A 19,509-nucleotide genomic window follows, 5' to 3' on the forward strand; every position below is an offset into this window, starting at 1 on the left:
CCCACTATGTATTCTTATGGAGTTTTTTTATCCAGTTAATCGCCAGTTTTGTCTAAATACTATGATAAATCTGCATAACGTTTGCACCCCCTGGTGGCCACTGCATGCTACTGCTTCATCTTAGAACAAATATTCTGCATCAACTCTTCATAGATTTCAAGATCTCTGCTTGCTGCCATTCAAGAGAAACCTTAAAGGGGTACTCTGGCGGGGGGGGGCATTTTTTTCCTGACACCGGGGAGGAGGTGGCTGAGGGAAACGATGTCCACTCACCTCTCCGGTTCCAGCGACGGGTCCCGCATCGCGGCGCTCCGGTCCCCGGCCGCTTCCTGGTGTCTGACGCGGGCCCGAGACAATACGTCTCAGGTCCGCTCAGCCAGTCAGTAACAGAGGCGGGATCTGAGCGGACTTGAAACGGATCCCGCCTCCGTCACTGACTGGCTGAGCGGACCTGAGACGTCACGTCTCGAACCCGCGTCAGGCACCAGGAAGCGTCCGGGAACCGGAGCGCCGCGATGCGGGACCCACCGCTGAAACCGGGGAGGTGAGTGAACGTATTTTCTCTCAGCCACCTCCTCCCTGGTGGCAGGAAAAAAAAATGCTCCCCCGCCGGACTACCCCTTTAAAATGTTACTATCAGTTCAAAAAAAAATTTGATAAGTCATAGAGACAGAGATTGGGGTCTGGATGCTGAGACTCCCCACTGATGAGCCGGGAGAAGCATGTGGGTGAGCTCTTCTCTCTCGATGGAAAACAGATTGTACAGTAAGTCTATGGGATCCATCTCGTAGAGCAAGATGGGGAGAGAAGCATTCGGCTAAGTGCTTCTCCCAACAGTGATTGGTGGGGGGTGCCTGAACTTATACTATTACTATTATACTTATATTATTAGATCCAGGGAGACATCTTAAGCTGTCTGTACCCACCTGTGCGTCTTCCAGATATGCACCGTCTCCTTATCTGCAATTCCATGTTTCTCGGCCATTTCATCCAGAAAATCAAAGAAATATTTGATGGCAATGGGGACGGGACGGTTTACCCCCAACATTGCCTGGAAAGTGTCATCGACAAACTTCTGCAACGTTCCCTGTGAGGAGTAAAGACGTATTATAAGTCTCTACTCTAACACCATAACCCCCCTCTCCCATTGCTGCTGGGTCCCCCTCCTCCTAACCTTCATATACAGCAGGCGGGTTAGGTAGATCTCCGGAATGGCTTTGGCACGTTCTCTCTCCCGCAAGCTGCTGCGGCGCTGCTTACACACATCCGGCTCTTCCACAGACTTCACCAGGTGCCATATCCTGATGCCGCCATCTTCCCCGTCTTCTAACATTGGAGTTTCTGTTAGGGACAGAGGTGATTGGTGGTAAGAAGACGGGTGATGTGGGGTCCTGGGCACAAGACAAGTAAGTAGGGGGCACTCACTCTCTCCACCCATGTAGTTGTTGCTTGGCGTCTCACACTGGTTATTATGTAGCCGGGGGATTAAAGTCACAGTTGCGGCATCCGGGACCTGAGAGAAGGAGACAAGAACTGTATAACTGGGTCTGGACTGCAGTCACTGAGTTTCTACTATACATAGCACACTTTAAAGGACCCCAAAAATCCCCCCTTCCCCCTGAAACTTTACTGCCAAGCAGTTCTATTTGCAATGTTTAATACACTCTATAAAGAACATACACCTTAGAACTCATAGTTTTAGCATTGTATTCTAAAACTGCAGACTATTCACCATCGGTGATGGCAACAATCTTTAACACTTAGAGGAGCTTCCTTTTTCCTCAATCCTTTGCAGCGATTCCCATCCACATGACCCTTAACCCCCTACCTTATAATGGTTCAGTGTATTCAGCCTCTTCCAATGACCCTGCACCAATGACGTCAAATCCTCGTCTGAGAGAGTCAGATGGCCTGCCTGGCCGGAGCGCCACTCTGTGGAGACATCACATCAGTACATGACATTCTGCACCCAGAAACTTTATGGGCACCAGCAGCAATTTCTATAGGAATATACAGAAACAATGGAAACTTTTGGAGCTCACGTTACAACACCCAACGTGACCACTAGATGGCGCCATCACCACAGTTATAGGGCAAAGGAGACCGAACTTTTTAGCAGATTCCATCCAGAGATGTGAGTAATGTAGTTCATGTCTTAAGCGTTTTATAACCATTCTTAACTACTAACCTAGCATGGTAAGTACTAACCTAGCATGGCAAGTACTAACCTAGCATGGTAACTACTAACCTAGCAGGGTAACTACTAACCTAGCATGGTAAGTACTAACCTAGCATGGCAAATACTAACCTAGCAGGGTAACTACTAACCTGGCAGGGTAACTACTAACCTAGCAGGGTAACTACTAACCTAGCATGGTAAGTACTAACCTAGTAGGGTAAATGTGTTGTTCTTTAGGGGAAAGTGACTTAAAGGGGTAATCCAGAGTTCAGAAGAAAACATTTGAAAGGCAGCTGCAGGGCCATTCCACACATAGTAACACAAGTCTACAGCCTTACTGTGTGTCATTCAATTTTTAATAAAATGCCGCTCCCAATATGCTCTATCTCAGCACAGAAAGGGTGGGCAGGGCTGGAGCAGCAGCCTATAAGGGAAGAAGACTACAGTTCCCATCATGCATTGTTCTTCCTCTGTATTCCCACTCTCCTATAACAACTTCCGCAACTGAGCATGTGCGACCAGCAGGTTGAAGTGAACTTACAATAACCTATAACCATCACATAATGGGTCAGTAATTGGTAAGGCATTATATGGGAACCAGCTAAAATGCTGATGAAAGTATTTACTGCTGTTCAGACCAGGGATAGGGAACCTTCCACCTTCCAGCTGTTGCAAAACTACAATTCCCATCATGGCTGGACAGCCGAAGCAAAGCTTTGGCTGTCCAGGCATGATGGGAATTGTAGTTTTGCAACAGCTTGGAGGCCGAAGGTTCCCCATCACTGGTTTAGACCCTCAGCAATGAACTTCAATCTGTGGGGGAATCTTAAAGCAAGTGCTCAATTTTCCTGCAGCGCCGCCACTGGGGAAATGAGGTATTGCACAGTTTCCATTGCAGACAGTAATCGGGGATGTGGCCCACAGAAGGGGCCTGAGCATAGATTTTCCTCTAAGGGCCTTACCCAGGTCAAGCGTGTGGACAGGAGGTCTCTGGGAGAACGGTGTTCCCTTGTAAACATGATTCAGAATCTTCTTCTTAACTTGTGTGATGGTGTCAGTGTCCAGCACTTTCACCGGCACCCGCTGCACTTCTGCCCCATTCTTCACTATCACCGTTAGCGTCATTGACCGACACTCAATGTCCTCCCTTAGGAGCCGTCCATCATTCAGGGTGCGCTTAGCTTTACCAGACACTGCGTCCACTGGGCCTTTATCCACCTGGTACATAATGGCGCGGTATAACCTGTACAAAGGCTCTGCTGCCGCCTCCTGCGTGAAGAGAGAAGAGAACATCACTGAAATATGGGGATAACTGTATTAAAGATATATCCCACTTGCCTCTTCTATTATCCAGGATTTCTGTTATTATTGTCCACACTGATGTCTGGAAGCCTTGATTTACCTGTCAGGGACAGTGTGGATGCAGACACAGCCAAGGCTGCATGTAGCACTAGCTATTCCCTGCTCCCATTTCCTCTGTTCTGTCTTGGCCTCTCTGTTACTACAGACAAACAGAGTGTAGCAACAGGTAGCAAACAGCAGATTGCCGGGAAGTGAGACACCTAGTGGCCAAGACATCTAGAGTATGGAGTCATTTTTGATAAAAGTTAGGGATCACATAGGATATCATGAGGGGAAGTTGTTTGGACCATTTAAAATAGTTACAACCTTGGGGCCCCCTGGCAATCACAAAATCAAATGCTCTGGGGTGTAAATCTGATTTCTCTCCGTCATGGTGGCCGCATCAGAATAAAAACATGAATACTAACCCGAAGGAAGGAGTGCAGGCAGATGGACATCCAGTTGGTCAGCAGCTTCTCCACTATTGTTTCTGTCCTGATAATAGAGAGATGGGAGTTTATTCCTTGGTATGAATAGTGACCTATTTATAGGAGGCTCAGTGCAGCATTCACCTGCGGAGCAGCAGTTTGGGATTCTTGGCTACACACTGGTCTATCAGGTTACACAGCAGGGTCCTCATGACGTCAGTCAGATACTCCAGTTTACCATGCAGAGCCACAGTGAGCAAAGAGGCGGCATTGCAGCGGTCGCGTTGCGATAAGGTGGCTTGGGCATCTAGTGTTTCGATCAGCTGGGATAAAAGATTTCACATATTTAACATCAGGTTAAAATCTTATTTTAATCCTTAAAATGTCACTGTTGTATCATTTATTTTGCAGAAATCAATAGTCCAGGCGATTTTAAGAAATTTTGTAATTGGGTTTATTAGGCAAATATGCCATTATCTGCATTCAAAAAGCCTTTCCCCAGGTCCCCCCCCCCTCCTCTCTCTCATTCACTGCTCATTATCAGGAAATTTCAACTCTTTTACATCAGTCGAACCCTGTCTGTTCTATGGAGAGGGGAGGGGGGGGGGGGGGGGAAGGAAGGAGATTAGTCGGCAGCAGAGAGCAGAGAACAAAGGATTACACAGCCGGAACTGTGTGAAAGCCGGTATTCAGAGGTCAGAAAGGTCAGTGCTTACTAGGCCGGTGATGTAGCTGTAAATTAACTCTTTGATGTCCTGTTTCGGTGCCTCATCTCCCTCCACCCCTCTTCTCTTCATAGAAAACAATGAAGACAGGGGGGAGAGTTTCAAACTGCTTTTTCATGATAAAAATGGATTTTTCCACTAATAAACCCAATTACAAAGTTTCTTAAAATCGCCTGTACTATTGATCTCTGCAAAAAAAAATTAAACGACAGTGACACTTTAATATGTCAACTGGCACACCCGGCATGCACCTTGGTAAGGAACAGCTTGTTGTTGAGCAGGTTGGAGAGCTGGGTAAGACCTTGCTCCACGGTGCTGCGTCTGGACTCGGGAACATCCAGGCTCTTTCGGAGCGGTGACACCGTGTCTCCGGGGAAGAATATCTTTTCGGTGTATGTTGTGTAGTCTAGGAATGGGATGCCTGAGCCTTCAATGTCACTGGTAAGATCCATCATTTCTGTCATTAGATCTGAGAATGGGAAAAAGTAAGAAATCCGGAATAGAAACCCTGAGCCTAATGTGAAGAATAGAAGAGGCGGACAATGGGACAATACCAGTAAACTCTTTCCTGCACTGGTCGCCCACGCTGGTCTCCAGGTTCTCCAGTTGGACAAGAACTTTCTCATAATCCCTCTTTGCCTTCTTACTCTGTCTCCTGTAAGAAGCCAAAAGTTCACAAGTTGCTTAGCACATCCCCAGTAAGTATTCTATTTACACTGGCAGCTGTGAGGGACAATATGGCCTCTCTCATGCTGCCAATGGCATTGTCAGCAACTGCAAGGCTGCTCAAGCCTTGCTCCAGAAACAGTTACATATGCAATAATGAATTACACTTGGGGAAGCTGTCTGTGTCAGTGGTGGCACAGTGTAGCAGAGCAAGCTCACTCTGCTGCTACATGGTGCTGTTTAACTGTGCCTGGAAGAAGGCTTGAGCAGCCCTGCAGTTCCTTACGCTACCACTGTCAGCAGCAGCAGAGGGGCCAAGGTGGCCCTTTACTGTTGCTCCCACTTCCTCTTTTCGGTTCTCATTTACTAGAGACTAACAAATGTGATAAATGTCAGGAATCACATCATGAAATGACAGTGACCACATAAAGGCTGTTTCCGCATCATAAAATGTTTAGATACATGCAGCAATATGCAGTATTTAACTGTGCTGGGACCAGGGCTTACTGCTGACACTCAATTCTTCTTTAATAAAATTTTTATATTAGAAATTTTTTAAAACTAAAAAAAAACCACATAAAATATCACTACATATATATATATATATATATATATATATATATATATATATATATACATACACACAAATATATATATACATACATATATATATATATATATACACACACACACATATACACACAGTGGTACCTTGGTTTAAGAGTAACTTGGTTTAAGCGCTCACAGTTTTTCAAAATTGTGACTTGGTTTAAGAGCATTGCTTTGGTTTAAGAGCTCCCTGTACTGGGTGGGGGGACAAGTGGGGGAGGGGCATGGTCTGCCTACAGCCCTGTACTCTGACCCAGGAAGTCTCCGTCACCTTCCAAATCATAGCAGATCCACTTCAGGATGGGGCTCACATCAGGGGACAGGACTGTGGAGGTAATCTCTCCATAGCTGTAACCCCCCTCTCCCTTGGACAGAGAGCGCTGCATGTATGCGCCCACATCTGCCCTGCTCATTCCTTCCTGCTCCCTGCAGTCTCTGTCAGCCCTTGTGTTTCCCATCCTCTCCATTACTGTACAGTAACTTATAATATCACATATTCTGCTGTTTCTGAATGTTTGTTCCATCTGTTCTACATGATATTCCGAATATTTAATCATTATTTTTGGGGTGTGGAACCAATTGTCTGCATTTCTATGATTTCTTATGGGAAAATTTGCTTTGGTTTAAGAGTGGATTTGGATGGTCCCGGTACAAATTATGCTCGTAATCCAAGGCACAATAACTCTTTAAGACACCAGTGCTGTAAGGCAACAGTGGGAGTCACTGAATCAGGCCATCGGCTTAAAATAGGACATGGAAGCCACAATTTACAAGGAAGGATGAAATTTGCCAACTTACATGTACATGAGGATGATCACTAGTACTATAGGGATGAGCAGAGCAGCTCCAACTCCAATTCCTATTTTGGCTTCCTTAGGAAAACTCGATTGCCCCTCCACATCATATTTCACTTGTCCAAGATTGAATTGGAGATTTCCCATGTGCACCTAAGTAAAGGAAAGTATAAGGATGTTTCTGGGGGGGGTCATGTATATAAGGGGTGGGGGAGGAGACCACTATATAGGTTTATGATTACTAACCACAAACTCGGGCAGAGAAGCACTTGAGTCGAGCGGCTGCGGGGAGGTAAGAGGTGGCTCACAGTACAGGTGGTTGTGGGTCAGAGTTTTCACTGTACAAACACCATTTCCAATCATTGCACGGACTTCTTGCTTGCTGATTCCAGAATCCAGGCCCTCGCCCTATGGAATCATACAAGACATGAACATATGGATATAGGGGATAAGGACATAGAGGACATGGTCAGAGCGACATACAGCATACGGATATAGGGGATAAGGATATAGAGGACATGGTCAGAGCGACATAGAGCATACGGATATAGGGGATAAGGATATAGAGGACATGGTCAGAGCGACATAGAGCATACGGATATAGGGGATAAGGACATAGAGGACATGGTCAGAGCGACATAGGGCATACGGATATAGGGGATAAGGATATAGAGGTCATGGTCAGAGCGACATAGGACATAATGATATAGGGGATAAGGATATAGAGGACATGGTCAGAGCAACATAGAACATATGGATATAGGGGATAAGGATATAGAGGACATGGTCAGAGCGACATAGAGCATGCGGATATAGGGGATAAGGACAGAGGACATGGTCAGAGCGACATAGAGCATGCGGATATAGGGGATAAGGACATAGAGGACATGGTCAGAGCGACAGAGCATAGGGATATAGGGGATAAGGACATAGAGGACATGGTCAGAGCGACAGAGCATAGGGATATAGGGGATAAGGACATAGAGGACATGGTCAGAGCGACATAGAGCATACGGATATAAGGGATAAGGACATAGAGGTCATGGTCAGAGCGACATAGGGCATACGGATATAGGGGATAAGGATATAGAGGACATGGTCAGAGCAACATAGAGCATACGGATATAGGGGATAAGGATATAGAGGACATGGTCAGAGCAACATAGAGCATACGGATATAGGGGATAAGGATATAGAGGACATGGTCAGAGCGACATAGGGCATACGGATATAGGGGATAAGGATATAGAGGACATGGTCAGAGCGACATAGAGCATACGGATATAGGGGATAAGGACATAGAGGACATGGTCAGAGCGACATAGGGCATACGGATATAGGGGATAAGGATATAGAGGACATGGTCAGAGCGACATAGGACATAATGATATAGGGGATAAGGATATAGAGGACATGGTCAGAGCAACATAGAACATATGGATATAGGGGATAAGGATATAGAGGACATGGTCAGAGCGACATAGAGCATACGGATATAGGGGATAAGGACATAGAGGACATGAACAGAGCGATGTAGAACATACGGATATAGGGGATAAGGACATAGAGGACATGGTCAGAGCGGCATAGAGCATACGGATATAAGGGATAAGGACATAGAGGACATGGTCAGAGCGGCATAGAGCATACGATATAGGGGATAAGGACATAGAGGACATGAACAGAGCGACATAGAGCATACGATATAGGGGATAAGGACATAGAGGTCATGGTCAGAGCGACATAGAGCATACGATATAGGGGATAAGGACATAGAGGTCATGGTCAGAGCAACATAGAGCATATAGGGGATAAGGATAATCCTTAAAATAGTGGACACAGGGTTTTCACACTGCCAGAATTCTTCTGTAGTATAAAATGTTACACTAGAGGGCAGTGGTGGTCTACCTGGGTTTCAGTTAGTGTTAGGGTTTGTTCCCTGCTACTCTGTATACTGTACATGGTGTATACTATACATGGTGTCCAATATGTCTGATCTGCTACTCCGTACACGGTGTACAATGTGTCCCATCTGCTACTCTGTATACTGTACATGGTGTATTATATGTCTGATCTGCTACTCTGTATACTGTACATGGTGTACAATATTTCTGATCTGCTACTTTGTATACTGTACATGGTGTACAATATGTCCGATCTGCTACTCTGTATACTGTACATGGTGTATTATATGTCTGATCTGCTACTCTGTATACTGTACATGGTGTACAATATTTCTGATCTGCTACTTTGTATACTGTACATGGTGTACAATATGTCCGATCTGCTACTCTGTATACTGTACATGGTGTACAATATGTCCGATCTGCTACTCTGTATACTGTACATGGTGTACAATGTTTGCTCTGCTACTCTGTATACTGTACATGGTGTACAATATGTCTGATCTGCTACTCTGTACATGGTGTACAATATGTCTGATCTGCTACTCTGTACATGGTGTAAAATACACAGATAAAAGGAATGATCTAAGGGAAGAGCCTAGATGCGTAGATAGTTCTCTTACCTCTATATCCAGGACGTTGCCAGGCTTTAGGCTGTACGGTTTGCTGGGGTTGTCGCGGTTCAGAGGCTTCAGGGTCGGGTTCTTCTGATAAGTGAAATTCATCCCGAGGCTGCTGTATGGAATCCGCACGTTGTCTAGAACAAAGAGCACATCCACAACCATGGCGTCGCTGGGGATAGAGGGTGAAATGCACTCCATGGCTGTAGAGGAGTTTACGTAACAAGGACCATCCATCTGAAGGAAGAAAGGTAAATGAAACTGTTAAAAACAGACTTTTATTTAGCTCTAATGTCAAAGTATTAAAAGAGATGTAGTAGTAGTGGTAGTATGATCCTTAGCGGTGACCTCACCTCCCGCGAAGGACTAGCTATGGACTCTCTCCTCTTCCTCCTTTTCCTTCTTTTCTCCTCTCCCAGCTGAAGCTCCTCGTCTGATAACACCACCAGGGCACACATACGCGGAGCCTGAACAACGTCCAGGTTTGTGCCTGTAACCACAACTCTCCGCCCTCCCCTGTGGAAGATACAATGGAATAGACATGAGATTCCAGAATTTCTTAACCTTAGAATAGGTCATCAATGTAGGATCACTGGTGTCAAACACTCATTCAGCCTCACCACAGTCCTATCACCACAGTGACACCCTGTGGCTGTGGCTGGTACTGCAGTTCTATTCTGTTTAGCAACGGGGAAGAACCATATGTTTGTATGGACATTAGACACGTATGCAAAACCTGCTGTTTTCACGGGGCGACCATCTAACGTGTAAGATAAGTCAAATGATGTCAGAGGAGAGAGGGATTGGGCCAAGACAAGCATTCATGTGTATGGAGGGACTGGGGACAAGTATTAAGCCAAAAGCTAGAATATGTATGGCCAGCTATGGGCCTAGAGGAGTCCAGGGATCAGTCAGATCACAAAGATCATACATTGATGGCAAACCCCAAGTATAGAACATCAATATATAAAAACAGGAGAAACCCTTTCACCAAACTGGAGGCCAATCTATGACTTCCTACCCATAGAAGGCTTTAGAAGCGGAGGCAGACTCAATGGTGGGGTTTTCGGTATAGTTGAAGAACATGTCCTCCAGGCTTCTTTCTATACTACCATAGTACACCCGCACCGGCATCTCCTGCATGACAGTGCTTGGGCTTGTGTAACAATATAACCGGTCTTCCAATAATTCCCCAAACCTGAAAAAGACAGAAAAGTTCGCATTTTTTTTCCTAAACATAGACAACATGGAAGATTAAGACAAGCGAGGATTACTACTAACACTTCACAAGGCAGATCCCCCACAGTCATGATTATCTGGTCACCGGTCAATAGCTTGGAACCAAAAAGGGTGATCACCGTCCCACCAGCCATGGGACCTTTAAGGGGATCCAGAGACAGAAGAACAGGGTCCTGCATTAAAAGAAGAAATAATCTGGTATTAACATTATGTCTATATACAAGGGCAGAGGGTAAAGTACATAGAATCTGGCTGCCTGCGGTCACCACCAGGGGGAGCTCACTGCACAAGGATTTATAGACATCCCACAGTTGTAACAGGATCTGCCTGCAGTGAGCTGCCTTATTGGTGCAATACTATTATTCCAGCAGTGACAAATACATACAATGATATATAGCAGCACAAGCTGTGTAATTTTTATAGGAGAACTACAAGGGCAGAGGCGCATACACGCCGCTCACCTGATAAGAGAACAACTCGCTGGAAACTCCAGGATCTCGACCTTTTACTGAAACTTTCACAACGCCAGACACCTCCTCCGGACTGGGGGACAGCATGCAGACAATCCTGTAGGTATACAGTCATCATATAGGTATAATGTTATAAGACACTTAAAGGGGAAGCAATACTATGCAAATAAACATGAAATACAAAATACTATAGGTGTATAAATAAGTAGTCAGGGTTAACCCTCATAAAGTATAAGGGAAAGGTATGTCAGTTTATAACCAGGTAATCTTATTATAATAATGGGTGAGGGATTGGAAGGACAGGATAGCCTAGAATGGACATGGGGAATCTTCAGCCCTCCAGCTGCTGCAAAACTACAATTCTCATCACTTTTTGGCTGTCCAGGCATGATGGGAATTGTAGTTTTTATTTAGATCGAGGGCCTGGCCTCCCATCCCTGGCCTAGACAGACATGGCCAATGATAAGTGCAGAATATAAAGGGGGAATCAGATTATCGCAAGAAATTTTGGTACAGCCAAACGTTCATGCGTTCTGTATGTGAGGAGGAGGTGGAGACTGAAGCCAACTTGAGGTTACGAAGTATGGCTACCCAGTAACTTAAACCCAGAAAACCCCTTTCCATGGTGTATAAAATGCATTGTTTTTCCCATTCACTTCTGCAGCCCCTTCCTGCAGTACCACTACCCACCAGCAGGGGTTAAATAAGAGACACTTGGCACAGAGATGTGTAGCCAACTAAAAGCATGCCTGGATGCCACCGACTAATAAACACGTCTATTTCAGGACGCTATCTGTTCATCCCAGCCGCTACTGGAACCTTTATAAGTGGCCGGACACTATAATTACATGTTACAGTAAACAAAGGCTTAGAAGTAGAGTGTAAGTGTGAGGAGGGGGAAGGGTCAGGTATGGCCTCGGAGGAAACGACTGGTGTTTATGTGTCAATGGTCTGTATGGCTGTGTACTCACCTGTTGGACACGACGTATAAGTCTGGCAGAACCACGCAGGGCTGGTCGCATACAGTCACCGACACCTCATCTGCGTTCTGACCCATATTTGCCCCATCAATAGTAATGTTTGTTCCTCCTTGCAAAATACCAGTCTTTGGTGAAAACTGGAAAAATAAAAAAAAACATGTGTTAGGGGGTATAAGGCAACAGATAAAAACATTTAAAAGAGGAACTTTGGTTAAAATGTTTTTCTTTCAAATCAACTTGTGCCAGAAAGTTATGCAGATCTACAATTTAGTTCTATTTAAAAATCTTAAGTCTTCCAGTTCTTATCAACTGCTGTATGTCCTGCAGGAAGTGGTGTATTCTTTCCAGTCTGACACAGTGCTCTCTGCTGCCACCTCTGTCCATGTCAGGAACTTTCCAGAGCAGTAGCAAATCCTACTAGAAAACCTCTCCTGCTCTGGACAGTTCCTGACATGGACAGAGGTGGCAGCAGAGAGCACTGTGTCAGACTGGAAAGAATACACCACTTTCTGCAGCTGGAAGGCTTCTGTACTGGAAGGCTTCAGATTTTTAAATAGAAGTAAATTACAAATCTGTATAACTTTCTGACACCAGTTGATTTAAAAGAAAACATTTTTACTGGTGTACCCCTGTAAGGGTGCGTTCACACCTACAGGATCTGCAGCTGATTTTCTGCAGCAGATTTCAGTTAAATAACTGAACACAGCATCAGATTTGATGCTGTGTTCAGTTATTTAACTGAAATCTGCTGCAGAAAATCAGCTGCAGATCCTGTAGGTGTGAACGCACCATAAGGGTTTATCCTAAAATTATGATCTGATGCATGGGACCCCACTAAAGATAACGATAGGGGCCTCTTTGTATGTATATGTGAATGCAGCGGGGGTCAAGTATGCAGTCATTCATTTCACTTGCTAACTGAGTGCTGCACTTGGGCAATGTTCCCCCATTTTTGTGACCACCATAGATTAGGGACCATGTATCATGTGGATAGGCGACATGTTATAGTTTCTGGATGCCACCAAGTGAGACAAAGCAGTAAAAGCAATAAGAGCTGATTTGTTCTCTCCCATGTTATTCACAATCTAGTAACGCCGGCCCTTTAAACTGACCGAGTGGATGAGCGGTGTAGGGCAGACACGAATGACGCTTTGTTCACACTGATCCTTGTGTACACAGGACGCCTTCTCCTCCTCCCCGCACCACGAGCACTGGTACTCGGGCGGTAAGGCCTGGCAGCGGCTGCAGTCTGACTGACCCACCGAGCAGTTATATAGCGTCACTGAGAAGAGAGAAAGGAAGGATTATTGGAAACGATAGAAACACCAGAACACTCAGAAAACAAGAGCAAAATGCTATATGATGGGAAATATATGAAGCTTTTTATTCTATACAAGGGATGGGGAACCTTCGGCCCTCCAGCTATTGCAAAACTACAATTCCCATCATGCCTGGGCAGCCAAAGCTTCGCTTTGGCTGCCCAGGCATGATGGGAATTGTAGTTTTGCAATAGCTGGTTGGCCATAGGATCGCTCACCCCTTGTATATCTCTCATTTCTCTCACTGACTGTAACATATACAAACATCTACTGTCTACACCAACAGCACCTGGACTCTTGTAGCGTAAAATACAATGTATGTGAGAATACCTGTAATGTCCCCCTTATTGTCCACACGGTACACATCGCCTTTCTTCACATACACAGGAACCCGATGCTCCATGACTTGTAGAGGGTACTCGTACTATCAGAGACAAGACACTGTCTGCCATTAAGCCATATAGTTCACACATATAGTAAAATATCTGTTTTTTTTTTTATATGTTTTTTCCTTTTTTCACAACAAAGATTTCTTTTCCTTACCTATAAAGAGGGGGGCTGGCTTAGAACCCCCATTAGGATATTCTGAACACCTAGATCTCAATCTACTGCCAGTATAGGAAGCAGCTACAAGAGCGTCTCTCTGGAGGACCCAGGATGTCTGGGTATTACACTGAGACCTGTGTAATGTGTCATTTCACCTATGGTGGCGCTGCAGAGAAATTTGACACTTGCTGCTGCATACTGATCGCTATGTGATCAGCTTCATTGGTAGGCCTATATATATATATATATATATATATATATATATATATATATATATATATATACACAGAATGTCTCACCTTATGAGTCTGACAGTGCACTTTATACAGGTCCTTCCCCACCGACATCTTCTCGATCTGCGCTCTCAGGGTGATGGGCGCCACTTCCACCCCTATTATGCAGTTAAATTCTAGAGCTTCTCCCTGCAAGATAAAAGGATTTATTACTCTACCAAAAACTACATTAAAGGGGAACCCTGGCAATTTTTTTTTCTTTCAAATCAACTGATGTCAGCAAGTTATATAAATCTATTTAATGTATATCATAATTATCTATATAATTCACATCTATTTAAAAAATCTTAAGCCTTCCAGCACTTATCAGCTGCTGTATGTACTGCAGGAAGTGGTGCATTCTTTCCAGTCTTACACAGTGCTCTCTGTTGCCACCTCTGTCCGTGACAGGAACTGTCCAGAGCAGGAGAGGTTTTCTATGAGGATTTGCAGCTGCTCTGAACAGTTCCTCACATGGACAGAGGTGGCAGCAGAGAGCGCTGTGTCAGACTGGAAAGAATGCACCACTTCCTGCAGGACATACAGTAGCTGATAAGTACTTGGAGTTTTTTATATAGAAGTAAATGATAAATCTATAGAACTTTGTGCCACCAATGTATACACAGTAGCTCATAAATGTCATCAGAGAACGTCAGTGAGCCCACTGCATTTAGTCATAGCTTCTTTTGTGCTTCTCTGCATTACTATGACATTGGAGCTGTCTCTGTAATATGTCAGCCTTACATAGGGCCGTGTATTCCACAGACAGATGCGCTTTAGAGGCAGAAGCAAGATGTTATAATGCGGTGTAGTCTACAATGATGAGAATACTTGGCCAGAACTGAGCTGCAATACCAGACACAGCCTATGCAGGAGAGTGGCGCCACTGAACGCACCTTATATGGATGTGAATTGGCTCCATATCTAATATTCTCAAGAACATAGAGCGACACGTCAAACAATATGATCAGTGGTGATCTGGGCGTGCAGGCCCCAATGATCGTCATATACAACCGGGAGAGGAGCTCAGCTAGGCACGGTCTCCAATGTAAGTCTAGGAAGTATGTCTCCTGCAGGGAGAGAAGCACTCAGTCAAGTGCTTCTCCCAAGTTAATCTAGTGATCAGTGGGGGTCTGAACATGCAGAACCTGACTCATTCTGACTAAGGGAAATTGTTAAAGTGACGGCGACATTTAAAATACAAAGCTAAGCTAAACTCACATTAAGGAGCTGAAGGTTGTATCCTATCAGATCTAGTTCTCCCTCCAGGCCGACGTGAATTAAGGGAGAGCCTTCAACTTTCTCCACCCGCGGGCAAGAATCGGGACCCCACAGCTCCTTCTGCTCATCCTGCAAGGACAGAATAAACCAATAGTAACCAAACATCAGCCATGAAACACAAACCCCATCACACCAACACAGCAGAACATGGTGACCCGACAACATGGCAGAGTCTCAGTGCATATGTAGCGGGTGATGCTGTACCATGTTGTGGGGTCATCACGCCCTTGTCCAGGACTAGCTATAATCGTAGTATACATGGGATTCTTACATTCTGGCTGTAGATGATCATGTCCTCTTGGCTGCACTGTGGGGTGTGAGAGCAAAGATGGTCAGACAGACACCAGAAACATCTCCAGGGGCTGCTCACACATGCGCTGCACCTGCAGAGACAAACCTTAATGTTACCATCTATAGGGGGAGAGACACATGGAAAGGCCCAGCATTGGCTTAGCTTAAAGGGGCACTCTGGAGGAAAAAAAAAAGTTTTTAAATCAACTGGTGTCAAAAATTTATACAGATTTCTAATTTACTTCTATTAAAAAAAAAAGTCTTCCAACAGGTGGCAGTAGAGAGCAAGCTTTCTAGAACAAATGTTAAGAATTGATCCCCCCCCACCCCCAAGAATAAATAAGAAAAGTACTGCCCCCCTCTGTTCACACCACCCTGCCATTAGCAGAGGATGCTCTTTGTACACACAGATGCTAGTATATATAACCCCTCCCCCCATCCATTCACCTGTTCACACCAAGGTGTATATGGTAGCCTTATGGAAGACAAGCAACACTACAAATCAGTGGATGCAGCATTGCTTCAGTGCTTCCTGTATTCTGCCCATCTACATACCCGTCATCATTCACTACCCACCCCAGACTGGGCTAACTCACGGATCAGATATTGCCAGGTCCATGATAGCCGCACAGTCATAGAAGACAAAGTCGGTCACTGTGACGGTGACATCCTGGAAGACCAGTGATAAACGTACAGTCACATGATCTGAAAAAAAGGAGTAAATAAAGATATTTTGGCTTTAGGTATTCACATATATGTCTGTGGTTGCTAAGAATGTTGCTGTACCCTGTTATATCCAGCAGAGGGAGTATTTCAGCCCAGGTAGGGGCATATAGCGTGTCCTGACCAGGGTGTTTGAGGGGCATGGTGACGTCTCAAGGTCACAACATTGTGGAGACCCAAATCAGATATGGACCCCAACAAAGTTTTTCGGTGATGTTTCACTTTAAAAAAAACATCCATGTAGTGTAAATGTAGATGTCCCCCTCATCCCCAGCTGTGTAATAGGCCCATACCATTCCTTCTAAACAATACAAATTCTGTGCCCCCAAAGTCACCAGTGTCCACAATGGGTTACAGTATAGAACCCATAGAGAAGCCCCAAAAGGGTCTGTCTAGCCACACTTAGTTTTTAGCTATGGGATCAGGCTAAATGGATTCTGTTATTTCTATCTCATGCTCAGAGTTTCAGGCATGGACAGATAGCTGATAGAGAACGAGATTCCTGTCTCTTAGCTGATATCTGTTTGCAAACTCATAAAAGCATGTTTTCCTTCCAAGCTCAAGTACCACTGGGCTGAGCTGCAGTATGCGCGCCTCCTCTCTCCCTGATTGGTCCTGTATATCAATCATACAGGGGTGAGGGGTGCATGCTGCAGCTCAGCCCGGCTTCTGTGGTACTTTAGCTTGCAAGGAAAACATGATTTTATGAGTTTGCAAACAGCTAAGAGAAAGATATCATTTATCTCCTTATCAACTATCTGCCTATGTCTACAGCTCTAAGCATCATAGAGACCCCCTTATTCTGCTGCACTGGCTCACTTGAGAGACCCCCGTACACATCAGATCATAAGCTGATCCATCTGGTGTTTCTCATGTGTATGTTCAGCCTCCCACTATGTGTTTCTTCTAATAAACACTGTGAGAAGAATTTTGACTTTTGTACCAGAAAAAAAGAGGAAACTATGAAGTGTACACGAGGAAGACACGGCCGACTACTGTACAATGATACGAGCAGGCTTCATATGACAGGCACAAAACTGCTGACCTCCAAACAGCCCGACCTTATCCCCACTATACCAGTGCACAATATATCACCATCTGCTGCTGCACCACCACTACCAGCATAGCCTCTACAGCATGGACAGGACTCTGCCATCCGGCCCAAACTCATAGAATAAGAAAATTTGACTAATAGGATCACTAGGGGGTGCGGACCTTTGTTGGGCTCGTTCGGAGGCAGGTCCCCCGGTGGCGGGGAGGTGCACCTGACCTTGTCCCCAAACACCTGTGCAGGAGTCGACCAATCATTAAACAGACACTTCCAGGCGTCTTGATCCGCACTGGCCGGGAAGTTCAGCACAGTCATGTGGACCTGGAAGAAGAAGGAAGGACAGTGTTTCATCTGCCGCAGCACCCCCATGTTCAGAGCAAGGCATTGTGGGACAGGAGACACTTAGTAATGTCAAATGACCAAGAAGGATTCAGCAGAATTCTGAGTTTTACTCTGAATGTAAATGGAGAATAACACAACATCAGTCCGTCAATGTCAATGTACATTATATGGACTGGTGATGCCGCATAACGCCACCACGTAACACGCACCTCTGTGGCCTCGTGCCGACTCTGGTTCGCTGGGGAGAGATGCTGGATGGACACGCATTGAGTCTGGTGGTCAAAGCTCCATAGCCAGTGGTTAGCTTCACCGCTGTCCGCACACTGCTGCTTCTCTGTGCATCTGGAAGGAGAGAGAAGACATGAGGAGGCTCAGCCAGGCCGCCATAACTTAAAGGTTATGTCCATCTCATAAGGTGATGGCATTTTGTTGGGATAGGTCATCACAGAGTGATTTGGAGGAGGGGGGGGGGGGGGAGGGCTGACTTTGTGACTCTCTGCACTCCAACCCCCTTCTTTCTCTTCTTCCCCACAGCTCCGACCCCCCTGATCATAAAGACTCCCTAATAGGCAGCAGCTCTGGCACAGGAGACCATTTATGTGAATAGCAATGTGTGTCACTACATTTCTGCACAAATGGCCATGAGGATGAGCTGGTCCTACACATTGGCTCACAGACCGTACTCCGGACCCTTCATATACTCTATAATATTATCAACGCTGACGATCACGTCTTGGGGGCTTTAGCACAGGGGGGCGGTATATTGGATAATGCCTTCTTGCCTCAGTGTAACCTCCTATCTTACAATCAGCCAAGGACAAGAGAGATGACGTCACGTCCTGGACGCCTGCGGCTTATACAGCGTGTGACCAAATAAGTCCGCTCCTCCGTAAACCAGGATCTGCTCAGGCCCATGACTAGTATACTGGACTGCGGGTCATAGTGATGACATCATAGGCGAATGAGCCAACACTATTACCATCCCATAAAAATCTGTGTTCTGGGATTATACCGAACAATAAACCATGACACCAGCCCCATATAACTCCTGCATCCAGTATTACGGCCACAGCGGCTCAGTCATCTACAGGCTGAAGGAATATTCCCATTATAGCGGTCCCAGCAGTAGGACCCCCCTCCCGGGATCAGATAGTTATAAGGGATATAACACCATATTACATTAGAACCCATGGACGTCCACAAGGCAGTCCACACTCAGGACTGCCCTCTATGACCAAGAGCAGAGTCTTATTCCAGCAGACCCGGCCCATGGGGGAGAACTGAGAGGAAATGTATGGCTGGCTGAAGCTTCCCCCAGAGAAAACCCGGCAATTCCTGCATTAAAATGTACAAAACTGATGTTTTGATTCTCGTAGATGAGCGAGCGTCACCTCCCGACCTGTCGTCTGCCATTATCACATGAATTATTTACCTCCCCTGCAGGACGCACCAGCCGCAGAAGGGGTCCCCCGCTCCAAGACACAAATCACAGGAAGAAAAGCTAGAACACTCGGCAACCGGAAGCCTGGTGACCTGGAAAATAAAGGAGACTGGTATAGAGAGAGGCCTCAAGAGCAGAAGCCATAGACTTAGGATGTTCCCCCAACCTGAGGGGGACAGCTGTCAGCCAAGGAGAGTGTTACTGTATATAGGGGGATCGGGAGATACAGCTGTCTGCTCAGCCTGGTGGAGCGTTCATGTGTATAAGGAGATGGGGGATATAGCCGAG

At 45.6% G+C, this 19,509-nt stretch overlaps 1 protein-coding gene across 3 annotated transcripts in view; it reads right to left on the reverse strand.

The window, feature by feature from the left end:
• Positions 1-19,509, reverse strand: part of PLXNB3 (plexin B3) — a 47,810-nt gene that overhangs the window by 3,522 nt on the left and 24,779 nt on the right. For all 3 annotated transcript variants that reach the window (XM_069943638.1, XM_069943637.1, XM_069943639.1), the window contains exons 5-30: positions 19,213-19,313; positions 17,990-18,122; positions 17,603-17,759; positions 16,261-16,369; positions 15,645-15,756; positions 15,314-15,442; positions 14,120-14,242; positions 13,605-13,698; positions 13,068-13,237; positions 11,947-12,092; positions 10,967-11,072; positions 10,548-10,678; positions 10,288-10,464; positions 9,620-9,782; positions 9,270-9,503; positions 6,989-7,150; positions 6,747-6,895; positions 5,228-5,328; positions 4,925-5,142; positions 4,093-4,271; positions 3,949-4,015; positions 3,142-3,448; positions 1,829-1,932; positions 1,426-1,513; positions 1,175-1,341; positions 927-1,087 (exon numbers count right to left, since the gene is read on the reverse strand). In XM_069943638.1, the coding sequence (XP_069799739.1) occupies positions 927-1,087; positions 1,175-1,341; positions 1,426-1,513; positions 1,829-1,932; positions 3,142-3,448; positions 3,949-4,015; positions 4,093-4,271; positions 4,925-5,142; positions 5,228-5,328; positions 6,747-6,895; positions 6,989-7,150; positions 9,270-9,503; positions 9,620-9,782; positions 10,288-10,464; positions 10,548-10,678; positions 10,967-11,072; positions 11,947-12,092; positions 13,068-13,237; positions 13,605-13,698; positions 14,120-14,242; positions 15,314-15,442; positions 15,645-15,756; positions 16,261-16,369; positions 17,603-17,759; positions 17,990-18,122; positions 19,213-19,313 (3,788 nt within the window). The remainder of the gene's footprint in view (positions 1-926; positions 1,088-1,174; positions 1,342-1,425; positions 1,514-1,828; positions 1,933-3,141; positions 3,449-3,948; positions 4,016-4,092; positions 4,272-4,924; positions 5,143-5,227; positions 5,329-6,746; positions 6,896-6,988; positions 7,151-9,269; positions 9,504-9,619; positions 9,783-10,287; positions 10,465-10,547; positions 10,679-10,966; positions 11,073-11,946; positions 12,093-13,067; positions 13,238-13,604; positions 13,699-14,119; positions 14,243-15,313; positions 15,443-15,644; positions 15,757-16,260; positions 16,370-17,602; positions 17,760-17,989; positions 18,123-19,212; positions 19,314-19,509) is intronic.

The sequence above is a fragment of the Dendropsophus ebraccatus genome, chromosome 10, assembly GCF_027789765.1.
Source record: "Dendropsophus ebraccatus isolate aDenEbr1 chromosome 10, aDenEbr1.pat, whole genome shotgun sequence".
NCBI classification, from domain to species: Eukaryota; Metazoa; Chordata; class Amphibia; order Anura; family Hylidae; genus Dendropsophus; species Dendropsophus ebraccatus.